Source organism: Salvelinus fontinalis, chromosome 23 (genome assembly GCF_029448725.1).
Source record: "Salvelinus fontinalis isolate EN_2023a chromosome 23, ASM2944872v1, whole genome shotgun sequence".
Lineage (NCBI taxonomy): Eukaryota > Metazoa > Chordata > Actinopteri > Salmoniformes > Salmonidae > Salvelinus > Salvelinus fontinalis.
In genome coordinates, this window is record NC_074687.1 from 9,136,573 (window position 1) to 9,151,622 (window position 15,050).

The following is a 15,050-nucleotide window of genomic DNA, read 5'->3' on the forward strand; positions in this document are numbered from 1 at the left end:
CAAATCTTGCTGCTGTGATGGAACTATCTCTCTCTCTCTCTCTCTCTCTGTTACTCAGAACTGAGTGTGAGTGATGTGTGTTTATACTGGGTCAGAGAAGCGAGGGATCTGTAATGGTCTTTCTTTTCTTCGCTGTTGTTTCACCAGTCCTTCTTCTCCCATGCCTGAAATTGACACACACACACACACACACACACACACACACACACACACACACACACACACACACACACACACACACACACACACACACACACACACACACACACACACACACACGCACACCCTTATCTCAGCAGAGTATCCTGTAGATAAACACAGAGGTGTGATCAGTGACTACAGGCTTGGGCACTGTGATGTGTGTGTGTGTGTGTGTGTGTGTGTGTGTGTGTGTGTGTGTGTGTGTGTGTGTGTGTGTGTGTGTGTGTGTGTGTGTGTGTGTGTGTGTGTGTGTGTGTGTGTGTACCTGGAGGGTACAACATGCATATGCTGTGCTCCATGGGTGTGAGTGTGTGGCTCCGCTGGTGTGTGTGTGTGTGTGTGTGTGTGTGGCAGTGTGTTTTAGGTTTTGTGATATTTCTTAATAATTGTATGAACTCAAGGATTGACATGGGGGTTGTGGTCAGTTCACTTCTCTATTCAGACAATTAAAGAAAGTGAAATGAGGTCAAATTTACCAACAATGTTCTTCTACCCCCGCCCCCCCGCCCCCTACCCCAACCCACTCTCTCGTTCTAGACCAGCGTGAAAGAGGGATTGTTGCTGAAACAGACAAGTTCATTCCAGAGGTGGAAAAAACGCTATTTCAAACTGAGAGGACGAACACTCTACTATGCCAAAGATGCCAAGGTAAGGTACACACACACACACACACACACACACACACACACACACACACACACACACACACACACACACACACACACACACACACACACACACACACACACACACATATACACACACACACATGTACACACACACACACACACACACACACACATGTACACACACACACACACACACACACACACACACACATGTACACACACACATGTACACATATCCACACACACACACACACACACACACATATACACACACACATGTACACACACACACACACACACACACACATGTACACACACACATACACACACACATGTACACACACATGTACACACACACACACACACATACATACACACACACACACACACACACATGTACACACACACACACACACACACACACACACATGTACACACACACACATGTACACACACACACACACATACACACACACACACACATGTACACACACACACACACACATATATACACACACATGTACACACACACATACACACACACATGTACACACACACACATGTACACACACACACACACACATACATACACACACACACATGTACACACACACAAACACACACACACATATATACACACACATGTACACACACACACACACATGTACACACACACATACACATGTACACACACACACACATGTACACACACACACACACACATACATACACACACACACATGTACACACACACAAACACACACACATACATACACTCACACACACATGTACACACACACATACATACACACACACACACACATGTACACACACACATGTACACACACACACACACACACACACACACACACACACACACACACACACACACACACACACACACACACACATACACACACGCACACACACACACACACATGTACAGGAAAGTATTCAGACCCCTTCCCTTTTTCAACATGTTGCGTTACAGCCTTATTCTAAAATGTATTACATCGACACACAATAACACAATGACAAAGTGAAAACAGGTTTATAGAAATGTTTGCAAATGTATTGATTATAAAAAACAGAAATACCTTATTTACGAAAGAATTCAGACCCTTTGCTTAGAGACTCCAAATTGAGCTCATTTGCATCCTGTTTCCATTGATCATCCTTGAGATGTTTCTACAACTTAATTGGAGTTCACCTGTGGTAAATTCAATTGATTGGACATGATTTGAAAGGCACACACCTGTCTATATAAGGTCCTACAGTTCACTGTGCATGTCAGAGCAAAAACCAAGCCATGAGGTCAAAGGAATTGTACGTAGAGCTCTGAGACAGGATTGTGCCCCCCAGATCTGGGGATGTGTACCAAAGCAGCATTGAAGGTCCCCAAGAACACAGTGGCCTCCATTATTCTTAAATGGAAGGAGTTTGGAACTACCAAGACTCTTCCTAGAGCTGGCCGCCCAGCCAAACTGAGCAATTGGGGGAGAAGGGCCTTGGTCAGGGAGGTGACCAATAACCTGATGGTTCCTCTGACAGAGCTCCAGAGGTTCCCTGTGGAGATGGGGAGAACCGTTCAGAAGGACAACCATCTCTGCAGCACTCCACCAATCAGGCCTTTATGGTAGAGTGGTCAGATGGAAATCACTCCTCAGTTAAAGGCACATGATAGCCTGCTTGGAGTTTACCAAAAGGCATCTGAAGGACTGAGACCATGAGAAACAAGATTCTCTCGTCTGATGAAACCAATATTGAACTCTTAGACCTGAATGCCAAGCGACATGTCTGGAGGAAACCTGGCACCAACTCAAAGGTGAAGCATTGTGGTGGGAGCATCATACTGTGGGGATGTTTTTCAGCAGCAGGGACTGGGAGACTAATCAGGATCAAGGGAAAGATGAATGGAGCAAAGTTCGTAGAGATCATTGATGAAAACCTGCTCCAGAGCGCTCAGGACCTCAGACTGGGGTGAATGTTCACCTTCCAACAGGACAACGACCCTAAGCACACAGCCAAGACAAAGCAGGAATGGCTTCTGGACAAGTCTTTGAATGTCCTTGATTGGCCCAGACAGATCCAGGACTTGAACCCGATCTAACACCTCTGGAGAGACCTGGAAATAGCTGTGCAGCGACTCTCCCCATCCGACCTGACAGAGCTTGAGAGGATCTGCAGAGAAGAATTGGAGAAACTCCCCAAATGCAGGTGTACCATGCTTGTAGCGACATACCCAATAAGACTTGAGGCTGTAATCGCTGCCAAAGGTGCTTCAACAAAGTACTGAGTAAAGGGTCTGAGTACATGTATGTAGATATAATATTTCAGTTTGAAAAATGTTATGCAAATGCAAGCATTTCTCAAAGCCTGTTTTTGCTTTGTCGTTATGGGTTATTGTGTGTAGATTGATGAGAAAAATATATATTTAATCAATTTGAGAATAAGGATGTAACGTAACAAAATGTGGAAAAAGTCAAGGGGTCTGAATTCTTTCCAAATGCACTGTACGTAGTAAGAAAAACAATACTCTCACTGACTCCCATAGTAGCCCATTATAGAGGTCCAGCAACATCACATGGCAGATAGACAGGCTATATTCTGTACCACAGCCTTTAGCAGTTGAACCAGGTGTGTTAATGAAGGGTTGGGACAAAAGCCTGCAACACACGCTCTAGCTCTCCAGGACCATTATTGAAGACTGCCCTTACCACTAATTATATATTCAGAACCCCTATCCCTAAAACTTTGACCCTTAACCCTGACCTGTCTCTCCTGCATCCCTTTACCTCTAACTTATATAACTTCTAGCATTCTTCCCTCCAGGAGCCCTAACGCCTCTCCTACCCTATCCTATCCTGTCCTAATCGCTAACCCTCATAACTGTTTCAACTTACCTCTGACCCTGAACCCCATAACATCTTAACCTTCTTACCTAAATAACCCCAGACCCAAACCCCCTCCTTTGGCTCATTGGCAGGAGTCCTGAAACTTAACCCTTTACCTCTAATCCTAGCTTCCAGTCTTTTCTAATCAACTTCTCCTGCGCTAACCTATGCTGTGGCAGTCTGGTATTCCCTTTACCCCTATCTCCTAACCTCTAACCCTAACCCCCGACCTCCCAGACTGGCAGTGCCAAGGCCCGGTGGCAGGAGCGGGCGCTGCGTGGCGTGTCCAGGAGTCGTGTATGTTGGAGGGTCCTGTCCGTGTGCTGGGCAGGGCCTCGCAGCACTCCACCGGCTAGCGGATCCGAGGAAGGTCTGATGTCGACACGGGTCAGCTGCAGCACCAAGACTGGACCAACTTAGTACCATCCCATCCTCGCCCACCCCATCCCTTGACTCTGATTTAAGGCTCAAAACTCAGATTTAAGGCTCTAGAATCTGACTTAAGGCTTTAGACGCCGACTTAAGGCTCTAGAATCTGACTTAAGCCTCTAGACTCTGACTTTAGGCTCTAGAATCTGACTTAAGCCTCTAGACTCTGACTTTAGGCTCTAGACTCTGATTTAAGGCTCTAGACCAGGGTTCCCCAACTGGCGGGCATTTGGCATGTAGGTGGTTTTATTTGGCCCCCCAAGTATACATATTTTTATTGTTGGACAAAAAAGATTTTAAAAACACCAGCAATTCAGCTCCAAGTGATTGATTTTAATTTTGGAAATCTGTTCCAAACTATTCCCACGCATAATAAAGAGATGTGATTGTACACAAATATAAGCAAGATTTGAAATTATTATGTTTTAGTCCAATATTATTTCTGTTTGGGCTTCTTGCGATCCATTTGCAGTCTTCAAATGATTTGTAATTATGTCCTGGACCCCAACAATCCACTCAAGAAAGAATTAGCCCGTGGCTGAATCTTGCTGATGATCCCTGCTCTAGACTCTGATCTGGTGTAAGGCTCTATTCTGATTTAAGTCTGTATGGCTGTAAATCCAGTTCTCGAGGGCTACAGTCCTTTTGACATTTCTTCCCACCTATTCTATTGGGTCAGTGAATATGTCTGGCTAGATGAAGCATCAGCGTAACGTTTCCCCCCAGGAGTACCTTAGGGAAACCAGCTGGCCCACAGTGGACCAGAGTTTTACCACCTGCCCCAGAACTAAATGTGTGCTGTTGGGCGTACTCGAGGATTGGAATTGGGAAACATTGACCTGGACTCTGTTCCAATACATCCGAAATCCAAACTTGCTTCCTCCTTTCCTTGAAGTAATTGGATTGGTTCAAAGGGTTACCCTTATCCAATCACATACAGATTAATGACTAGTTCAAGAAAAGGACGATAGAAGGTTTGATAAGTGTTTGAACAGAGTCCTGATCTACACCGTCTCTGTAATGGACATCCAATACATCCTGCTGTGTGTTAGTTGATAAGAATGGTGTGTGTGCGTGTGTCATTGCTAAGACCTCACAAACAGACTCACACACACACATGTGATGCCAGCCATGTCATGACAGCCAAGAGTGCTGGAATAAGTGGAAATGTTTATGATGGCATTCCACACACACTCTCTGGTGTCCCCACCCTGCTGTTAAACCAGCCCAGGAGAGCAGGTCATAAATGGCGCATTTCTCTGACAGCTGCAGTTTTTAAGGACACACATACACACACACACAGTAGGGGCATTCCTCTACCAGCTACAGCTGCAGTGTAGTTGGCCTCCGGGCCTTTAAGAGCAAGGACGCAGGCAGTAGTGATGTTGTCATCAGGCAGGTTGTGTTTAGATATCATGTTGATCCTATTAGCAGGTCCTGGCTCGTCTGCTCTCTACTGACTGACTGACTGACTGCTCTCTATTGACTGACTGACTGACTGCTCTCTACTGACTGACTGACTGACTGACTGACTGACTGATCTCTACTGACTGACTGACTGACTGCTCTCTACTGACTGACTGACTGACTGCTCTCTACTGACTGACTGACTGACTGACTGCTCTCTACTGACTGACTGACTGACTGACTGCTCTCTACTGACTGACTGACTGACTGACTGCTCTCTACTGACTGACTGACTGCTCTCTACTGACTGACTGACTGACTGACTGCTCTCTACTGACTGACTGACTGACTGACTGCTCTCTACTGACTGACTGACTGACTGACTGCTCTCTAATGACTGACTGACTGACTGCTCTCTACTGACTGACTGACTGACTGCTCTCTACTGACTGACTGACTGACTGCTCTCTACTGACTGACTGACTGACTGCTCTCTACTGACTGACTGCTCTCTACTGACTGACTAACAGACTGACTGCTCTCTACTGACTGACTGACTGACTGACTGCTCTCTACTGACTGACTGACTGACTGACTGCTCTCTACTGACTGACTGACTGACTGACTGCTCTCTACTGACTGACTGACTGACTGACTGCTCTCTACTGACTGACTGACTGACTGCTCTCTACTGACTGACTGACTGACTGACTGCTCTCTACTGACTGACTGACTGACTGCTATCTACTGACTGACTGACAGACTGACTGCTCTCTACTGACTGACTGACTGACTGCTCTCTACTGACTGACTGACTGCTCTCTACTGACTGACTGACTGACTGACTGACTGCTCTCTACTGACTGACTGACTGCTCTCTACTGACTGACTGACTGACTGACTGCTCTCTACTGACTGACTGCTCTCTACTGACTGACTGACTGACTGCTCTCTACTGACTGACTGACTGACTGCTCTCTACTGACTGACTGACAGACTGACTGCTCTCTACTGACTGACTGACTGACTGACTGCTCTCTACTGACTGACTGACTGACTGACTGCTCTCTACTGACTGACTGCTCTCTACTGACTGACTGACTGACTGACTGACTGCTCTCTACTGACTGACTGACTGACTGCTCTCTACTGACTGACTGACTGACTGCTCTCTACTGACTGACTGACTGACTGACTGCTCTCTACTGACTCACTGACTGACTACTCTCTACTGACTGACTGACTGACTGCTCTCTACTGACTGACTGACTGACTGACTGCTCTCTACTGACTGACTGACTGACTGACTGCTCTCTACTGACTGACTGACTGACTGACTGCCTGACTGCTCTCTACTGACTGACTGACTGACTGACTGCTCTCTACTGACTGACTGACTGACTGACTGCTCTCTACTGACTGACTGACTGACTGCTCTCTACTGATTGACTGACTGACTGACTGCTCTCTACTGACTGACTGACTGACTGACTGCTCTCTACTGACTGACTGACTGACTGACTGCTCTCTACGGACTGACTGACTGACTGCTCTCTACGGACTGACTGACTGACTGCTCTCTACTGACTGACTGACTGACTGACTGCTCTCTACTGACTGACTGACTGACTGCTCTCTACTGACTGACTGACTGACTGCTCTCTACTGACTGACTGACTGCTCTCTACTGACTGACTGACTGACTGACTGCTCTCTACTGACTCACTGACTGACTACTCTCTACTGACTGACTGACTGACTGCTCTCTACTGACTGACTGACTGACTGACTGCTCTCTACTGACTGACTGACTGACTGCTCTCTACTGACTGACTGACTGACTGACTGCCTGACTGCTCTCTACTGACTGACTGACTGACTGACTGACTGCTCTCTACTGACTGACTGACTGACTGCTCTCTACTGACTGACTGACTGACTGACTGCTCTCTACTGACTGACTGACTGACTACTCTCTACTGACTGACTGACTGACTGCTCTCTACTGACTGACTGACTGACTGACTGCTCTCTACTGACTGACTGACTGACTGACTGACTGCTCTCTACTGACTGACTGACTGCTCTCTACTGACTGACTGACTGACTGCTCTCTACTGACTGACTGACTGACTGACTGACTGACTGCTCTCTACTGACTGACTGACTGACTGCTCTCTACTGACTGACTGACTGACTGACTGCTCTCTACTGACTGACTGACTGACTGCTCTCTACTGACTGACTGACTGACTGACTGCTCTCTACTGACTGACTGACTGACTGACTGACTGCTCTCTACTGACTGACTGCTCTCCACTGACTGACTAGGGCCTTGATCCACCAGCTCAATCAGTAGCAGCAGTGAGTCTGTGCCATAAGTGGGACAAATATCAGCCATACTTCAATAGAAACCATCAGGTCTACAGTTACTTGGTCTTCGTTGAATAGAAACCATCAGGTCTACAGTTACTTGGCCTATGTTGATTCATCCCTGATCGTCATTAGCATGGTACTTTATTTTGCTTCATAACACCGTTACTACCACCATGGACTATCGGCTTATTATCTTCTCACCTGTTGCCATGTGATGTGTGTGTAGTGCATGATAATACGTCATGCTTACAGGTGTTAATAGAACAAAGGGATGGCCAACCCTCCTCCAGGAGAGCTGTACTGGGGTGCAGGCTTTTGATACGGCCCTGCACAAACACCCCATATTAGGTTAATCATGGTCCTGACCAGCAGCTGATTAGCTGAATCAGAGGTGTTTCAGTAGGGTTGGAGCAAAACCCTGCACAACCCTGTAGGAAGGTTGACTAGCCCTGAGCGAACATACGAGCATGTGTGATTCTTATAGAGTAAGTATATGATGTTGAAAGATGGACTGATCTGATTGGTCAATTATTGATCTGATTGGTCAATTATTGATCTGATTGGTCAAGAGACCAATGAGTGGAAAAAGATCTGAATTTTAGCTGCCTGTGTAAATGCCCACTAAAATTCAGGGTTGGGGTCAGCTAGAACATGAGGGACTGAATCTTAACTTCAGATGTTGAAGTGCTTTTAACTCAGAGGTTGTGTAAATCATGCATTGTGATCTATAGGGAAATGTGTACCTTGTAGTAGTGTGCACAGCTCTCAAGTCAGTATTTGTTCCATTATGACTTCAAAATTGATTTGTATTTTCTTCTCTAGATCAGTGGAGATTGACCCCAGCCCTAAAGTCATTGTTTAAGATAAGACTCCCATAGAATTTCCTTCATAGAAGTCATAGGCTGAGACAATATATGTTTTGTGTATTTTAGCATTATTTGTGTTTTATCGTACTCTGAGTAGTTATTATGTTGTTATTTTGTCTGCCTCCTTTCTTCTTCTCTCCTCTCTTCTCTCCTCTCTCTCCTCTCCTCTCCGTTACTCTCACCTCTCTTCTCCTCTCTCTTCTGATCTTCTTCTCTCCTCTCTCTCCTCTCCTCTCTCTCCTCTCCTCTCCTCTCCGTTACTCTCACCTCTCTTCTCCTCTCTCTTCTGATCTTCTCCTCTCCTCTCTTATCTGCAGTCACTGATATTTGACGAGGTGGACCTATCTGATGCCAGCGTGGCCGAGTCCAGCACTAAGAATGTTAACAACAGCTTCACGGTGAGATTCTACACACACACAGTTACTCTATGTCTTTGACGTTAGCTGGTTATGCAGATGTACAGGCTATGCTGAGGCCGCCAATGTTGATGATGATCACTTGCATGCGTTGTGTGTATGTAGCATGTGTGTGTGTGTTTATGTAGTATGTGTGTGTGTAAACAAACATATTTTCAACTGGGATGTAAACCGACAGGGAACAGTGAGAGTGTACTTGTTCTTCTATAAATCTGTGTCTGTCTCTGTCTCTGTCTCTGTCTCTGTCTCTGTCTCTGTCTCTGTCTCTGTCTCTCTCTCTGTCTCTCTCTCTGTCTCGCTCTCTGTCTCGCTCTCTGTCTCGCTCTCTGTCTCGCTCTCTCTCTCTCTGTCTCGCTCTCTGTCTCGCTCTCTGTCTCGCTCTCTGTCTCGCTCTCTGTCTCGCTCTGAGCGAATGAGGGAGGCATGTCTTTCTACAAACGTTGATCCTCTTCACTTGCATTGCTATTGAAAGAAAGGGAGGAATAGAGAGAGTAAGAAAGCAGGAAGCAAGAAGAGGGGAACAGATGAAAAGAGAAAACAAGGAGGGGAAGAGAGGATGTAAAGATTGGAGAGCAAGAGAGATGAAAACAAGGGAGAGAGAGAACGAGAGCATCAGAAGGGAGGGGAAGAGAATGAGAGTATCAGAAGGGAGGGGAGGAGAATGAGAGTAACAGAAGGGAGGGGAAGAGAATGAGAGTAACAGAAGGGAGGGGAGGCGAATGAGAGTAACAGAAGGGAGGGGAGGAGAAGGATAGTAACAGAAGGGAGGGGAAGAGAATGAGAGTAACAGAAGGGAGGGGAGGAGAATGATAGTAACAGAAGGGAGGGGAAGAGAATGAGAGTAACAGAAGGGAGGGGAGGAGAATGATAGTAACAGAAGGGAGGGGAAGAGAATGAGAGTAACAGAAGGGAGTTGAAGAGAATGATAGTAACAGAAGGGAGGGGATGAGAATGATAGTAACAGAAGGGAGGGGAAGAGAATGAGAGTAACAGAAGGGAGGGGAGGAGAATGATAGTAACAGAAGGGAGGGGAAGAGAATGAGAGTAACAGAAGGGAGGGGATGAGAATGATAGTAACATAAGGGAGGGGAGGAGAATGATAGTAACAGAAGGGAGGGGAAGAGAATGAGAGTAACAGAAGGGAGGGGAGGAGAATGATAGTAACAGAAGGGAGGGGACGAGAATGATAGTAACAGAAGGGAGGGGAGGAGAATGATAGTAACAGAAGGGAGGGGAGGAGAATGATAGTAACAGAAGGGAGGGGAAGAGAATGAGTATAACAGAAGGGAGGGGAGGAGAATGAGAGTAACAGAATGGAGGGGAGGAGAATGAGAGTAACAGAAGGGAGGGGAGGAGAATGAGAGTAACAGAAGGGAGGGGAGGAGAATGATAGTAACAGAAGGGAGGGGAAGAGAATGAGAGTAACAGAAGGGAGGGGAGGAGAATGATAGTAACAGAAGGGAGGGGAAGAGAATGAGAGTAACAGAAGGGAGGGGAGGAGAATGATAGTAACAGAAGGGAGGGGAAGAGAATGAGAGTAACAGAAGGGAGGGGAGGAGAATGAGAGTAACAGAAGGGAGGGGAGGAGAATGATAGTAACAGAAGGGAGGGGAGAAGAATGAGAGTAACAGAAGGGAGGGGAGGAGAATGATAGTAACAGAAGGGAGGGAAAGAGAATGATAGTAACAGACGGGAGGGGAAGAGAATGATAGTAACAGACGGGAGGGGAAGAGAATGAGAGTAACAGAAGGGAGGGGAAGAGAATGATAGTAACAGACGGGAGGGGAAGAGAATGAGAGTAAAAGAAGGGAGGGGAGGAGAATGATAGTAACAGAAGGGAGGGGAGGAGAATGAGAGTAACAGAAGGGAGGGGAAGAGAATGATAGTAACAGACGGGAGGGGAAGAGAATGATAGTAACAGACGGGAGGGGAAGAGAATGAGAGTAACAGAAGGGAGGGGAAGAGAATGATAGTAACAGACGGGAGGGGAAGAGATTGAGAGTAACAGAAGGGAGGGGAAGAGAATGAGAGTAACAGAAGGGAGGGGAAGAGAATGATAGTAACAGACGGGAGGGGAAGAGAATGAGAGTAACAGAAGGGAGGGGAAGAGAATGAGAGTAACAGAAGGGAGGGGAAGAGAATGAGAGTAACAGACGGGAGGGGAAGAGAATGAGAGTAACAGACGGGAGGGGAAGAGAATGAGAGTAACAGAAGGGAGGGGAAGAGAATGAGAGTAACAGAAGGGAGGGGAGGAGAATGATAGTAACAGAAGGGAGGGGAGGAGAATGATAGTAACAGAAGGGAGGGGAGGAGAATGAGAGTAACAGAAGGGAGGGGAGGAGAATGATAGTAACAGAAGGGAGGGGAAGAGAATGAGAGTAACAGAAGGGAGGGGAGGAGAATGATAGTAACAGAAGGGAGGGGAAGAGAATGAGAGTAACAGAAGGGAGGGGAGGAGAATGAGAGTAACAGAAGGGAGGGGAGGAGAATGATAGTAACAGAAGGGAGGGGAAGAGAATGAGAGTAACAGAAGGGAGGGGAGGAGAATGATAGTAACAGAAGGGAGGGGAGGAGAATGAGAGTAACAGAAGGGAGGGGAAGAGAATGATAGTAACAGACGGGAGGGGAAGAGAATGAGAGTAACAGAAGGGAGGGGAAGAGAATGATAGTAACAGACGGGAGGGGAAAAGAATGAGAGTAACAGACGGGAGGGGAAGAGAATGATAGTAACAGAAGGGAGGTGAGGAGAATGATTGTAACAGAAGGGAGGGGAAGAGAATGATAGTAACAGACGGGAGGGGAAGAGAATGAGAGTAACAGAAGGGAGGGGAGGAGAATGAGAGTAACAGAAGGGAGGGGAAGAGAATGAGAGTAACAGAAGGGAGGGGAAGAGAATGAGAGTAACAGAAGGGAGGGGAAGAGAATGAGAGTAACAGAAGGGAGGGGAAGAGAATGAGAGTAACAGAAGGGAGGGGAAGAGAATGAGAGTAACAGAAGGAAGGGGAAGAGAATGAGAGTAACAGACGGGAGGGGAAGAGAATGAGAGTAACAGACGGGAGGGGAAGAGATTGAGAGTAACAGAAGGGAGGGGAAGAGAATGAGAGTAACAGAAGGGAGGGGAAGAGAATGATAGTAACAGACGGGAGGGGAAGAGAATGAGAGTAACAGAAGGGAGGGGAAGAGAATGAGAGTAACAGAAGGGAGTAGAAGAGAATGAGAGTAACAGACGGGAGGGGAAGAGAATGAGAGTAACAGACGGGAGGGGAAGAGAATGAGAGTAACAGAAGGGAGGGGAAGAGAATGAGAGTAACAGAAGGGAGGGGAGGAGAATGATAGTAACAGAAGGGAGGGGAGGAGAATGATAGTAACAGAAGGGAGGGGAGGAGAATGAGAGTAACAGAAGGGAGGGGAGGAGAATGATAGTAACAGAAGGGAGGGGAAGAGAATGAGAGTAACAGAAGGGAGGGGAGGAGAATGATAGTAACAGAAGGGAGGGGAAGAGAATGAGAGTAACAGAAGGGAGGGGAGGAGAATGAGAGTAACAGAAGGGAGGGGAGGAGAATGATAGTAACAGAAGGGAGGGGAAGAGAATGAGAGTAACAGAAGGGAGGGGAGGAGAATGATAGTAACAGAAGGGAGTGGAGGAGAATGAGAGTAACAGAAGGGAGGGGAAGAGAATGATAGTAACAGACGGGAGGGGAAGAGAATGAGAGTAACAGAAGGGAGGGGAAGAGAATGATAGTAACAGACGGGAGGGGAAAAGAATGAGAGTAACAGACGGGAGGGGAAGAGAATGATAGTAACAGAAGGGAGGGGAGGAGAATGATTGTAACAGAAGGGAGGGGAAGAGAATGATAGTAACAGACGGGAGGGGAAGAGAATGAGAGTAACAGAAGGGAGGGGAGGAGAATGAGAGTAACAGAAGGGAGGGGAAGAGAATGAGAGTAACAGAAGGGAGGGGAAGAGAATGAGAGTAACAGAAGGGAGGGGAAGAGAATGAGAGTAACAGAAGGGAGGGGAAGAGAATGAGAGTAACAGAAGGGAGGGGAAGAGAATGAGAGTAACAGAAGGAAGGGGAAGAGAATGAGAGTAACAGACGGGAGGGGAAGAGAATGAGAGTAACAGACGGGAGGGGAAGAGAATGAGAGTAACAGAAGGGAGGGGAAGAGAATGAGAGTAACAGACGGGAGGGGAAGAGAATGAGAGTAACAGAAGGGAGGGGAAGAGAATGAGAGTAACAGAAGGGAGGGGAAGAGAATGAGAGTAACAGAAGGGAGGGCAGGAGAATGATAGTAACAGAAGGGAGGGGAGGAGAATGATAGTAACAGAAGGGAGGGGAGGAGAATGATAGTAACAGAAGGGAGGGGAGGAGAATGATAGTAACAGAAGGGAGGGGAGGAGAATGATAGTAACAGAAGGGAGGGGAAGAGAACGAGAGTAACAGAAGGGAGGGGAGGAGAACGAGAGTAACAGAAGGGAGGGGAGGAGAACGATAGTAACAGAAGGGAGGGGAAGAGAACGAGAGTAACAGAAGGGAGGGGAGGAGAACGATAGTAACAGAAGGGAGGGGAGGAGAACGATAGTACCAGAAGGGAGGGGAGGAGAACGAGAGTAACAGAAGGGAGGGGAGGAGAACGATAGTAACAGAAGGGAGGGGAAGAGAATGTGAGTAACAGAAGGGAGGGGAGGAGAATGATAGTAACAGAAGGGAGGGGAGGAGAATGAGAGTAACAGAAGGGAGGGGAAGAGAATGATAGTAACAGACGGGAGGGGAAGAGAATGAGAGTAACAGAAGGGAGGGGAAGAGAATGATAGTAACAGACGGGAGGGGAAGAGAATGAGAGTAACAGAAGGGAGGGGAGGAAAATGATAGTAACAGAAGGGAGGGGAAGAGAATGAGAGTAACAGAAGGGAGGGGAAGAGAATGAGAGTAACAGAAGGGAGGGGAGGAGAATGATAGTAACAGAAGGGAGGGGAAGAGAATGAGAGTAACAGAAGGGAGGGGAAGAGAATGATAGTAACAGACGGGAGGGGAAGAGAATGAGAGTAACAGAAGGGAGGGGAAGAGAATGAGAGTAACAGAAGGGAGGGGAAGAGAATGAGAGTAACAGACGGGAGGGGAAGAGAATGAGAGTAACAGACGGGAGGGGAAGAGAATGAGAGTAACAGAAGGGAGGGGAAGAGAATGAGAGTAACAGAAGGGAGGGGAGGAGAATGATAGTAACAGAAGGGAGGGGAGGAGAATGATAGTAACAGAAGGGAGGGGAGGAGAATGAGAGTAACAGAAGGGAGGGGAGGAGAATGATAGTAACAGAAGGGAGGGGAAGAGAATGAGAGTAACAGAAGGGAGGGGAGGAGAATGATAGTAACAGAAGGGAGGGGAAGAGAATGAGAGTAACAGAAGGGAGGGGAGGAGAATGAGAGTAACAGAAGGGAGGGGAGGAGAATGATAGTAACAGAAGGGAGGGGAAGAGAATGAGAGTAACAGAAGGGAGGGGAGGAGAATGATAGTAACAGAAGGGAGGGGAGGAGAATGATAGTAACAGAAGGGAGGGGAGGAGAATGAGAGTAACAGAAGGGAGGGGAAGAGAATGATAGTAACAGACGGGAGGGGAAGAGAATGAGAGTAACAGAAGGGAGGGGAAGAGAATGATAGTAACAGACGGGAGGGGAAAAGAATGAGAGTAACAGACGGGAGGGGAAGAGAATGATAGTAACAGAAGGGAGGGGAGGAGAATGATTGTAACAGAAGGGAGGGGAAGAGAATGATAGTAACAGACGGGAGGGGAAGAGAATGAGAGTAACAGAAGGGAGGGGAGGAGAATGAGAGTA

At 47.0% G+C, this 15,050-nt stretch overlaps 1 protein-coding gene across 8 annotated transcripts in view; it reads left to right on the plus strand.

The window, feature by feature from the left end:
* LOC129820824 (diacylglycerol kinase eta-like) overlaps positions 1–15,050 on the plus strand; it is a 197,706-nt gene that overhangs the window by 36,821 nt on the left and 145,835 nt on the right. For 6 of the 8 annotated variants that reach the window (XM_055877817.1, XM_055877818.1, XM_055877819.1 and 3 more), the window contains 3 exons: positions 739–849; positions 3,962–4,111; positions 9,120–9,200. In XM_055877817.1, the coding sequence (XP_055733792.1) occupies positions 739–849; positions 3,962–4,111; positions 9,120–9,200 (342 nt within the window). The remainder of the gene's footprint in view (positions 1–738; positions 850–3,961; positions 4,112–9,119; positions 9,201–15,050) is intronic. The other 2 variants (XM_055877820.1, XM_055877823.1) reach the window with 1 other exon arrangement.